An 11,993-nucleotide genomic window follows, 5' to 3' on the forward strand; every position below is an offset into this window, starting at 1 on the left:
CCTCTATGGAGATGGAGCAGGAAAAGAACTCCTTCTCCAAACTCTTGTTTGAAAGAGGGAATGAGAGATCAAAGGTGCCTGATGGAATAAAGCATAAATTCCAGGATGACATGAATCATCTTTATGGCTCCTACCTTAAAGGTAAGAGGAATTACTAAGAGAGAGGACTGTCACAGGCCTGCTGTGCTGTTACTGAGACACAAGATAAATCATATTTCTGTAACGACATCTAATAATTTAAACACATTGTAAGTTAACACTATGTCATGATGATCAACATATAAAATCACTGCTCATGCATGTGACACCGCTGTGGCTCACTGAGAACGGATCTACAGCCTTGCTTTTGTCCCTTTTAACGTGCTCTGTCACCAAAGCCTCCAGAAATCTCCAGTGAGGGGGGCGAATCTCGGTTCCCCTATTTACAAGTGGAAATGAAGAGAATGACCATTGAAGATGCACAGCCTGGGTCATCTGGAGTTTGAATCTAGCCTGGCAGACTGTAACACTGGCTTAGGTTTAAATTTCAAATTCAAAGTTTTCAGCCTTGAGTGGTAACCACCTATGGATAGCGTATTAATGCTCCCTCGGAGCCCGAGAGTTCTGAGAGTGGTAGACAGTGTATTTACTGTGTTTTCGCTATGCCGGTGTATTTATGATAAAATTTAATTATGTTAGGCACAGTAAGATAGTAACAATATCACACTAAAATAGGAAAATTATAGCTTACTAAAGGATATTTTGAGAGCATGTTTTGTTCGTTTGGTTGGTTGGTTTTGTTTTGTTCTTAATTTCTGGAGTTTGCCATTTGCCATTTTCAGTTCAAGCTTTATCATGGCTAACTGGAACTGAAGAAAGCAGGACACTGGATAAGGGCTGGGAAAGAGGGATGGTAATGCTAGGGCCTGGGTGTTCTCAGTCTCTCTCAGGTGCACTGTGAGGTGGACAGGAATTGGAGGACAGATGCGTTTTTCAGGCACCCAGCCAATCCCTCGTCATACTGCTTCTGAAAGGTAGCATATGTATGTCCCCCTCCCCCACAAACCACTCTCCAAAGAATAAGGATAAGCCAACAGAAAGAGCCCAGGACCACCACGTTATTGCTGTGTGTTGCAGAAGGTATAAACGACACTCCAGAAATGACCACAAAAAACAGCAGATAGCTGAAGTCACGTGGACATATTTGTGGTTTTGCTTTGATTATTGACTTGTGTTAAGAGTATTTCTTCAGCTTTCAAAGGAATTTTCTTTACCTTTTTTCTTTTGGTGCCTATGGTTAAGTGAGTCTAATACTTAGCATTTATTAACGTGTATGTGTTAAATGTTAACCTTGTATGTGTGTGTTAAATGTATATATATTCTCTGTCTTTGTCACCTAATTCTCTTAACGTTTTTCAGCCTCTTAAGGCTAGGGGCTTGAAATATAGAATCAAACTAATTACATTCTTTATATTTTATAAAATCATACTTGAAGCTTTATCAACATGACTAAAGACTTGTAGAAATATGGTTTTTCCCAGCCTCTGCTAAGATAGGATATTCTCCTTACATTTTAGGCAAAGCTGAAAATTATGCGAACACAAGTATATTCTTAAGAGATACAAATGGAGAGCCTCCTCTGCCTGAGTCCAGGTGTCCTTTTCCATCATGTGGCACGCATCCCTCTTATGTCATTTTAATGCACGATTAAAAAATGTAAATAAAAGCATGCTGCCCGATCACGTCATAATCTGTTTGTGGAGAATTCAGAATCTTGGGCTGGAGAGATGGCTCAGAGGCTAAGAGCACTTTGTGTTCTTGCAGAGGACCTAGTTTGATTCTCAGAACCCACGTGGTGCCTCACAAGTACTGATGACTGCAGCTTCAGAGTGTCTGGTGCCCTATGCTGGCCTCCATGGGGACCAGACATGTACCTATTGACTATACATAGGAACAGACAAGACACTCGTGCATATAAAATCAGATAATTAAATCTAAAAGAGTTTTTAATTGTGAATCTTGGGCATCTTTCTGTATCAGTTCACATTTTTTAAAAAGTAATTTTCTGTTTTGGATCATTGAATGAATTTAGCATAATTTAATTAAACATGTCTTTATAGGTGAATGTTTATGTAGCTAACGTCTTTCTAAGGCTGAACAATGGAAACTCTGTTATTGTTTGTTTGTTTGAGACAGGGTCTCTCTATGTAGCCCAAGCTAAAATGAAAGTATTGATCTGCATGGGATTATAAATATGAATTTCCACATCTGGCTTATAAACTATGATGCGATGAGATATCTAAATAGGTGTGCCAACACTTAGGAGACTAAGGCCAGAAGATTTCAAGACATGGGTCAACCTGGTTATACAGAATACCCTGTCCCAAAAATAGCAACAAAAACATTTCAAGTACCTGTACATATGTGTATGATTTATACTAAATACCCTGAAGTTCCATGGCCGATTGCGAAGTTCATACAGAAGTCTTTCTTGTGACACTTAACAATATTAGGCCAATTATTTTTGTAGCTATAAATAGTAGCCAATAGTTTACACATATCCATATTTTCATATTTATACAGCACTAAATGTTACCAAGCTTTTAAATTTTAACTCATTTTACCTATGGAAAAATGTAGCATGTTGGCTTTCAGCTTGCACTGGTAGGGTAGACAAGGTTTTGGCTTCAATATTGTCATTTAAGAAGTTTACGTTAAAGGTCTGTGCAATTGACTTACAATAAAAAAATAAATAAAACACTAAAACAAAATAATCACCAAAAAAAGAAATCAGACCCCTTATACCATTTCAATTGTGTCGGTGGTTTTGCAGAGAATCACACGCTTAGCTCTCCCTGACCACATGCACCTGGGCCACGGCGTGGATACAAGGTTGATGTCTTTCAAGGATTTGTTGACCCTTTTCTCTGAATTCTTTCTCTGTGTTGTTTGTTTTAAACCTTGTTTGTAATAGAAATATTTGTAAGAATTTTTCTTGAAAATGGTTTCCAGAACTATTTTTCAAGTTACTCTTTGATTCAGGTTTCTTTGGGTGATTTTCTATTTTTTTTCAAGAAAAGTTTTTTTTTTTTTTCATTTTTAAGTGGCTAGTACACTGATTTTTCCCCCCCTTTGGCTGAGGAGGCAAGCATAGAAAAGATGTCCCATGCCAAAATTATAAAGTTCCTCTTTCCTGTCTCCTCTATAATATCTTACAGACTTCCTTTATTGGAATTTATTTTAAAGGTCATGGATACCAATTTTTGCAACAGACTTACTACATATTTTTCTGTGACTATGAAGAACTATTAACACATGAGTACATCTACACCACACACACACACACACACACACATGTATATATACATGTGTGTGTGTATATATATGTGTATATATATATATATATATATATATATCCGGGGGAGTGCATGTGTGTATGCAAGTGTATATAAGGTCATATGTGTTCCTGAGAACATTTTTCTCTTTTACTCTGAATCTTAATTAATAAATGGTTCTTACTTGTCTATGTGTGATGTCTTAGACTAGGTCTCTTCTCATTTTATTGGCTTTCAAATTTTTCTTGATATTTTTTTGAAACAAAATTATGCTTACTAATCAAGCTGTATGTAAATCTAGAGATAAGGCACAGCATGAATAACTTAACTAAAACAAGTAGTCTTGTTAGTAACTATTTGCTGATGATCACTGTAACTGGTACTGTATTTGGAGTTGTGATCAGAAGGTCTGCTAAATCTACTGGTTCAGGTGTGTGTGTATGTGTTTGCTTACACATGTATGTGTTCATGTTTGTATATTTGTGTATATATATTTGCATATATATATATATATATATATATATATATATATATATATATATATATATGGTGTGTGTGTGTGTGTGTGTAATGGGAAAGATGACATTACCTCAATTCAATTGGACACACAGAATCATAGCTGGTTTCTAAGTCATTTGACACCTTGAGTCTCACCCTCTTCATCTATAACTGAGTAGAATCATTCCTGCCCCACGATGCTTTTCTACATCTCAGATGAGGTCATAGATAAACGCATAGGTAGTAGGTTTAGAAAGTTCTACCTCTCTTTGATAAATTCCCTGTTACATTTGGCAGCAAGTGCTTCCTAGATAGTAGACAATGTAGGGCTTTCCAAATAAACTTTTCTTCATTTACCTATTCTTTCTCTACCGAAAAGACACAAAAGTCTAAGTGAATTATTGCTATTAGAAAAGGACACACAATAATTCAGTTCTCCTGCAGGTAAGCATTTAACACCTGTGGAAGTTAGGCCAGAGAGATCAATGGTATGAAAATGCAGGCCACCATCATGGATGACAAAATTTAAGTCCATTATTCCCACACTCAGGTACTTAGCTAATGAGTTACCAAGTCAACCAAGGTAAGGATAAGAACCATTTTTGTTTTAAAAGGTTTTATAGAGATATGTGCAATGATTCTCAGAGTAGTGTTATGTATACATCAAATTAAAACTTAGTTTTCCAAGACCAGTAACTAGTAAATTGTCATATACATGCCTTTAGGACTGTGCACTCTTAAGGCAGAATTATGCTTCTCTGTGGGATAGCCAGGAATATCTACAAATCACCCTGAGCAACAGAAAGGCTTAAACTGACACTCAGAGTATAACCTTGACAAATCTCTGGAAGACCTTTCAGGGAGGTTGCTGCCCAGTTCATGCCAAACAACACTTTCTGTCTTTAGTTGTTTTTGTTTTGTTTTTGCTTTTGTTTTTCTGAGCTTCACTGAAACTTCTGGAACATTACCTTATACCTAAAACGTTGCCCACAGCCATGTAAAGGCCAAGGCTCTTTGGCTCCCTGAAGGACATGTGTTTCTAGAAACAGCGAACAGAACGGTTTTCACTCTATTTTCATCCTGTCAGACCGTCTTTGTAATGAGATGGCCCAAGAAGTCTATTCTTGAAAAAACAGTGGATGTCTCTGTGCCAATAAACAAGGGTCCCTGGAGGGAGCTCTAGATCCAGGCTGGAAACCTTACCTGTGTGTTCATCCAACAGGCCACCAGATAGTGCTGGTTAAGACATGGCATTTGTGAGCTGAGGATTCATTTACCCTTTGCTACACACACCAAGCATCACCAAGTCCCTACATAGAAGATCACCCAGTAAATATACTTTAAAGTATTACAAGGTTTTCATTTACTTTGAATCTACAGCTTGTTATAGGGAGGTAACATGGCTGAATGTGGCTCAGAGAGAAACTACCCCAGGAGGAGATTGAAAGAATTTATCCTCCATCATCTCCAGGAGAAAAGAAAGATATTATTCTCCCTTCAAAGTCTTCAGGGGCATTCTGGGAAAAAAAACACAGGACAGCAACAAACCTTATTTATTGTAGATTCCTGGGAGATAAAGGATACGTCTTGCTTGAACAAAATTTGGCAAACTCTCTGTTTTGTCTAAGAACTGTGATCCACATCTGGTTAAGTAAAGCTTGATTTATTAGCAATTCTGGAAAAGAGATAACCACTACCTGCTTCATAAAGTAGAAAAATCCAAGAGATTAAAGTATGAAGTTGCAAAGCCATTTGGCTAATGCCTGTTGTTATTGTTGTTAAACTTATGTGTGTCCATCAGAATCTTTTAACTACTTCAGGTTTTTCTCTTGTGGAACTCACATGCCAGTGTGTCAAGCCAGTCATTCCCATAAGGAGAGTAAGATCTCTCCCTGTAAAATAAGTTCTTAGGAACTGTCAGGGATCATTCTCCCTTAGGGCCCTGCAGCTGCAGAGACCATGAGTCATTTTGCCAACATGCAAATGGAGGCCCTAAAAAAGCTGGCTTTCCCAAGGTCAGGCTGTCAGGGAAGACAGAATAGCACCCTCGTGGCTCTGCCTCAGGGATAGAAGGAGTAGCAATTCTGCAGATGCCTGCACAATGCACCTGCTGGTCCCCCATTCCCACCTGGACAGAGATGCCAGGTGCCTGCTCACCATCTGTTTGGGAGCTTGTGGATAAATTGCACCTGCTCTCCTTCAGGTTAAACTCTTCTTAAACATGTAATATTTCAACCCTGGCACGTAGCACTTGGCTTCTGCCCTATAGTTATGCTTTTTTCAAACGATCTACTTTGGATTAGTAACCACCGAAGCAAACTCATTATGACATGATATGAAGGTTATTTTTTTTTCTATCTCTGTCATAGAATGTAGCAGATAAAATGAATGCCGTTTGCTCTGTCCTTAAAAACAACATACCCACCTCCACACCCCTAGCCACCACTTCTGAGGGAACTGAGAGCCCTCTGCCTACTAGGCAAGTACTCTCACTCGGGCATCATCTTCAGTCCCTCCCCACCCCTTTTTTCGTTTTAGAGAATCAGAGGTTACAACGAAATCGCAATCCCTGGCCTGTGGTATACAGCCATACAACTAACACCTGCCCAGAAGTGATTCCACTTAATTAACCTGAGGATAGCAATTATGCACGTAACAACCTCCCAACTCCAGAGCAGATCCTACATTCTGACACTGGGAGCAGTTCCCTCCCAGCCTAGGCCACTTTGATACCTCTTTGCCCTTTTAATTCCTACACTGCTCTTGCTTTGTAACGTTGTTACTGTTTGCCCGTGAAGGTAAGAGCTTGCTGAAGTTCTCAAAGCTGTACTCACCTCTCTCTGCATCCCCTTTTAACTCAATTTCAACTCATACCCACGTACCTAAAAAGCCTGATACTTTTCCCTTTCATATTTTTTGAACAATCTTTGCGCGGCTGGGGGGGGGGGGGAGCGTTGACCAGTATTTATTTCTGAAGTCCTGAGGATCAAACCCTGAGTCTGCTGAGCACATACTGTATTCCTGAGTGGCACCCAGCACTTAGCACTTGTTCTGTGGGTTCCCTTTCTATTCCAAGCCCCGGCCTAGGTAGTAGAGATTAACAAGCAGTAACCAAAAGCAGATAAGATTTTTTCCTGTACACACAGAATAATAATATACCACTAAATAAGTAAAATGTTTAGTCTGTGCAAAGCTTTGGAGTGGATAGGGGAAAAGCACAGGGAAGGCAGAAAGGCAGGCTTCTGCATCTAACTCAGGGAGAGAGAAGCCCATACTCTATAAATACCCCCACTGCTGTCAGACTTAGGGATGCGACCCTACTCTGACCCTGAAAGTGTCTTTGATCTTAACAAGTGATTTAAAATATCACTGGACATGGAAGCTCGCATCTCAGAAATCACAGTATCAGGAGGCAGAGGCAGGAGGATCATCCAGTGTTCTAGGACATCCTGGGCTACAGTGTACGTTGTAGGCTAGCCTGGCCTAGAGAGTGACCTGGTCTCTAATTAATTAATTAACTAATTAATTAAAACGTTAATTAAGATACCATTTGAAAATTGAAATACACTGAATTGTTTAAATTCCAATTAATTATAGTCTCTTATGACAAAGCTTTAGTGTTTAAATTTTAATACTTGTACTGCTTAAAACTTTACAAAACTAGTTAAGGTCATTTTTCAGGCTGAAAAATAACTTCAGAGATGACTCAGTTAAAATCTTTGGTTTTGCACAGGACAAAAACAATATCTGAAGAAGCCAAGTTAAATTGACATCTATATAAATTATAGATCGTAGAAAAGGCCTTTTAAGTTAAATTTGTTGTCCCAAGCTATAAGACGAGCTAGTGGCTAAGGCAGCACCAGGCTAATTTTTATCACTTAGTGAACGTTTCTTCAGTAGTGACTGCTGGTAATTCAGGGACCCCTGTCTCCTTCTAAAGGCCTTAGCTCATAAGAGAGACAATCCAGTCTGGTCAAGGGTCTAGATTAATTAGGGACTTAGTAAACTTGCTACATTGTCTGAAGAATGAAGGAAAGAGGGTCAGGAAGGGTCCAAAATCCCTCAAGGAGGACTTGGGCTTTCCATTGGAGGATAAGAAACTACTCACATACATGGGAAGCCGGACCCCGGGCATTCACTGCCTGCTTGGATTGTCCCCAGCTTCTTCCAGCTGTAGCTGTGTGGTATCAGCATCTCTTCTTTGCGAGGAAGGCAGAGGTAAACCTGCCGTCTTCCTTCCCTCTGAATTCTGGGTCTGTTCCTGGGCACCAGGGTTCCTTCTCATGCTGTCCCCACGTCACACTGAGAGTTAGCTAAGACATGTATTCTGTATTCTGGGGGACCCAAAATCTCAAGAGGCTCATGGGATATTGGACAGCACAGCGGCGTGTTGGAAAAAACAGTCCGGGGACTGTAGGTGGTTGCCAAGGAAAACAGGCAGAGTGAAATGTGTGCTTCAGAGAAAAAAAAAATCTCTGTCCTAAATATTGATAAATACTGAACGCTTATCACTGTTCGAAATTAAAACTGAACAGGGTGTTCTGTATTTCTGTTTGCTAAATCTGACAATTCTACATTTGTGGGGAGGACAAGGCTGGGCAATGCAAGGTACCAGAGTTAGCCTTGGTTTGGGCTGGTTGAGACGGGTAACAGGGAGACCAGGGGGGTGGGGATAAGGAAACGCTTTGCTTCTTTTGAAACAAAACCCACAAAGGAACCTCTCCATTTTTCTTTTATCTGCTTGTGTGCACCCTTGTGTCTCATTGACCCAGAGATTGATTGGTATTAAGAAAAAAAAACTTCAGAAAGTAACACCCACGACAAGAGCTGAACTAACAACGAGGAAAAGAAATACTGTAAAACGTGGTTGAGTTAAAAATAACAACCTACTCTCAGCAAGCTGCCGTGTCCTCTCCTATGATGGCCGTGAGCCTAATTACTTCCCTCGTTCTCATACAATCTTTACGCCTTCCAGGAGCCACGTACAATACCAGGTGGCCTAAGAAACCATATCACTGCACGAGAACATCTACACACTAAGAACCCAATGTCTAGAAGGAAGCAATGGCTGACTGAAGATCCCACAGCCAAAGCGTGCCCGTCCTGAGCACTGTTATACCAGGGTTCACCAGCATATCGATGTTCTAACTAAGCTGCTTGTGTTATCAGATTTATCTCCTATAAGCACTGTACAGTCACCTTCATTATTCGGGCGTGAGGAGCGTAAGATGCAGAGAATTGTGATGCTGGCATAGGTTAAAGGTCATATAGCCAAAACCGAAGAGGTGATGGCTGAGAACCCAGCTAGTCTGATCCAGACCCTCACACACAGCCAGGATACCCTACTTCTGTCAGGTAAGATTAATTTACATCGCCAAACATGTCCACATATGTAAACATTCAAAGCCCCAGACTCCCATGGCAGGTTGGTCGATCACAAGGCTACTTGGACGGAGTTTAGTGGGGAGTTGGTAGAACACGGGGACTGTGAATGTACCATACCATGCAGCAAGCCCATTGCTATAACCATAAAACAATTACATTTTCGGTTAGTTTTGATATGTTAATTTTAAAATAATAATACCAGAATCTACTACTAAAGTGAATATTCACTGCCATGTAGGAAATTTTTGAGTTGGCAGCTGGAATCCCTCAAGAAAGAGGAGGGGGCTGATTGAGAAGGAGGGAGGGAGAGAGAGATCAAGGTGAACAAGAAACCCTCCTCATCCACTGTTAGACACAAAGGGAAACAAAGCCCCCTAGGCAGTTAATACAATGCCAGGCTGGCCTCGGGGCCATATGTCCAGGGTGGTCACTCTGTCCAAGAAGAGTAACCAGTAGCCATCAATTGATTGACAATTTTACAATTATGTTTTCCTTTCTCTTGAGTAAGATCATCAATCTTATGATCATCAATGATGCAGGGTCCGGAAGGAGACCTCAGGCCTGCACAAAGCCACTGAGGTGAGGGTTATAATGCCTCGGACACTGTCTTCACGCCCCGCTGTACTTCAGCTGAAGAATTCCCCAATAAATGTTTGTCAAGCCCACTGTCAAGAACATCACCAAAGCCTTTTAGAAACAACCCAACCTCCCTCTACCCCCTTAAACTACACGGGAGCCTTTGAAATAAACTCAGCTTCATACAAAAACCAAAACCTGACATCCTTGCTCTTTCAGAAAGGTGGCAGTATTGCCTTGTGGTTTTGAGCAAATTACCAAGCATGTGAGGTCTCTGATTAGCAAACTAACCACCTCACCTCAAAGAGGAAAGGACAAATGTGTATGCCTGACCCTGGTGGCTGGTGGCTAGGAGATACACCCCAGACCTCCAGAGGCACTGTGGCTCCTGGCCACTTAAGCTCTTGAGTTTTCCACTTGTCTTACTGAACAATCCTTTGAAAAATCCCCCAGGTTGTCCCATACACACCTAATGATCAGGAACTACTAAGGCAGAGGCTCCTTATGGCCCATCACCCGCTGTGCACATTTTCGAACCACTCATCTCAAGAGAAACAATTGTGTAGCTCCTTCAGAAGGGCCAAGGAAAGAGATGGGGAGCAGGGGGGAACAGCAGCATCCAGCCAGCACCTGTTACACGGAAGGCTCACACTAGAGCTCTTATAAAAATGTCCCCTCTTAGAAGGTGCCCTGCCACCATTGAGTGGTCAGTTCCCACCTTTATAAAAGCAATAAAGTGCAAAGCTAGGTAGCCCTGCCAGGGTACCAACAAGGGAACACACCCATGCATCTTCTGTAGGCCCCCACACACCCTTACTCACCTCTCCTGAGTGTCCCTCCAGAAGTTTTTCTGTGTGCCACTAACACAACAATTTTAGGGAAAAATGTCCATTTATAAATATCAGATGGTTTGGGAAAAAATATTTGTGGCACTGGGTTTTTTTACCCCATGGTGATGTCATTTTAAATTCTTGGTGTGCTCCAAATTCGCTATTTTTACTTCCTCCGAGTGACTTTTTTGGGAAATACATTTGTTTGGATTAGCTCCATGCTAAGTGACCCCTGGACTTCATACACAGTACTAGGCTTATTTGTAACTGATAATGTGCCCACTCTCTAACTTCAGATCCTGTATTTGCCCTTATCCTTTGGGATAGTCCCCTCAAAAATTTCTATTTACCGATAGAGGAAAATATAGTAAAGTAAAGACATTGGATTACTCGTAAACAAAACTAAAACTCAGCACAGGTCAAAGGGAAGACATTTTTGAAGGCATTCAGTCAAATACAGCTGTTCGTTTTGGGGAAACAGAGCAAAGGCCACCACCTCGGCCTGAAGCACTCATTGTAAAGCAGTTGAGCGGTAGAGACGAAAAGTTTAAGGATTGCTGAACGCCTTACTCTACCTGATCGGAACTTCCTTCTAATCAGCAAAGAGTGTTCAGACCCCAGGAGTGTCATGGTGAGTCTCAGCAAGCCGCTGGTCGCTGGCCAGACGCCCCGCTTTCCACCAGAAACTGGCTCCCAGGAGCCCAGAGGACAGCAGCTAACAACCCAGAATTCATCCAACTCTTGGGGAGCTCCCTTGGGCAGAAGGACGCACAGTGGACGCCAGTGTCCCCAGAAAACTGGCGCCTCCCCCCTCGCCGCTCGCGAGGCTAATTAACTCCCAGCAGGCAGGACCCTCCTCCTCTGAGGGTGGCCAGGAACAGCCGCATCCTAGGCGTTCCTTGCTGATGTCATAGGCTGCCAGCGGTCGCAGAGTATCGCCACCACGCCTTTATGAAGGTCCCAAATTTGCTATCTGATCCTCTTTACTACTGACAGGAGATCAGCCAATCAGGAGCGTCTAGCGGGGCCTGGGGACCAGGCGCAGCCCCTGGAGCTTGAACAGCCGGCTCTTAACTCTTTGCAGAATACTAAGCCAAGGCTGCTTGCCCAGGCGGGAGTCTCTGCATTGACATTCTTAAATTGAATGCCGAAGGCTGTGGGTGGTGCCCGGCGACGGTAGGAGCATATCCGCTGGCCCTAGGTGTGAATGTCCCCGGTGTCCCCAGCCTACTGCAGGGCTCGGGAAGGCACATCCTCGGAAGTCGCTGGAGCCTGGGCCAAGAAGCAAGGCCGGCTTGCAACTCCCGGGAGCGCCTGCTTTCCCTCTGCATCCGAGCGGTGGTGCTTCAGGAGACCGATGCCTGGAGCTGCTATCGCTGCCGCAGATGAG

The 11,993-nt window shown here is 42.1% G+C and overlaps 1 protein-coding gene across 2 annotated transcripts in view; it reads right to left on the bottom strand.

Annotated features, from left to right (window-relative positions):
- Window positions 1–11,233, bottom strand: part of MYOCD (myocardin) — a gene marked incomplete at both ends in the record, with an annotated part of 88,785 nt that extends 77,552 nt beyond the window's left edge. For both annotated transcript variants that reach the window (XM_080923296.1, XM_080923295.1), the window contains one exon: window positions 11,179–11,233. In XM_080923296.1, the coding sequence (XP_080779422.1) occupies window positions 11,179–11,233 (55 nt within the window). The remainder of the gene's footprint in view (window positions 1–11,178) is intronic.
- Window positions 11,234–11,993: the final 760 nt, after the last annotated feature.

Source organism: Micromys minutus, assembly GCF_963924665.1.
Source record: "Micromys minutus genome assembly, chromosome: 10".
NCBI classification, from domain to species: Eukaryota; Metazoa; Chordata; class Mammalia; order Rodentia; family Muridae; genus Micromys; species Micromys minutus.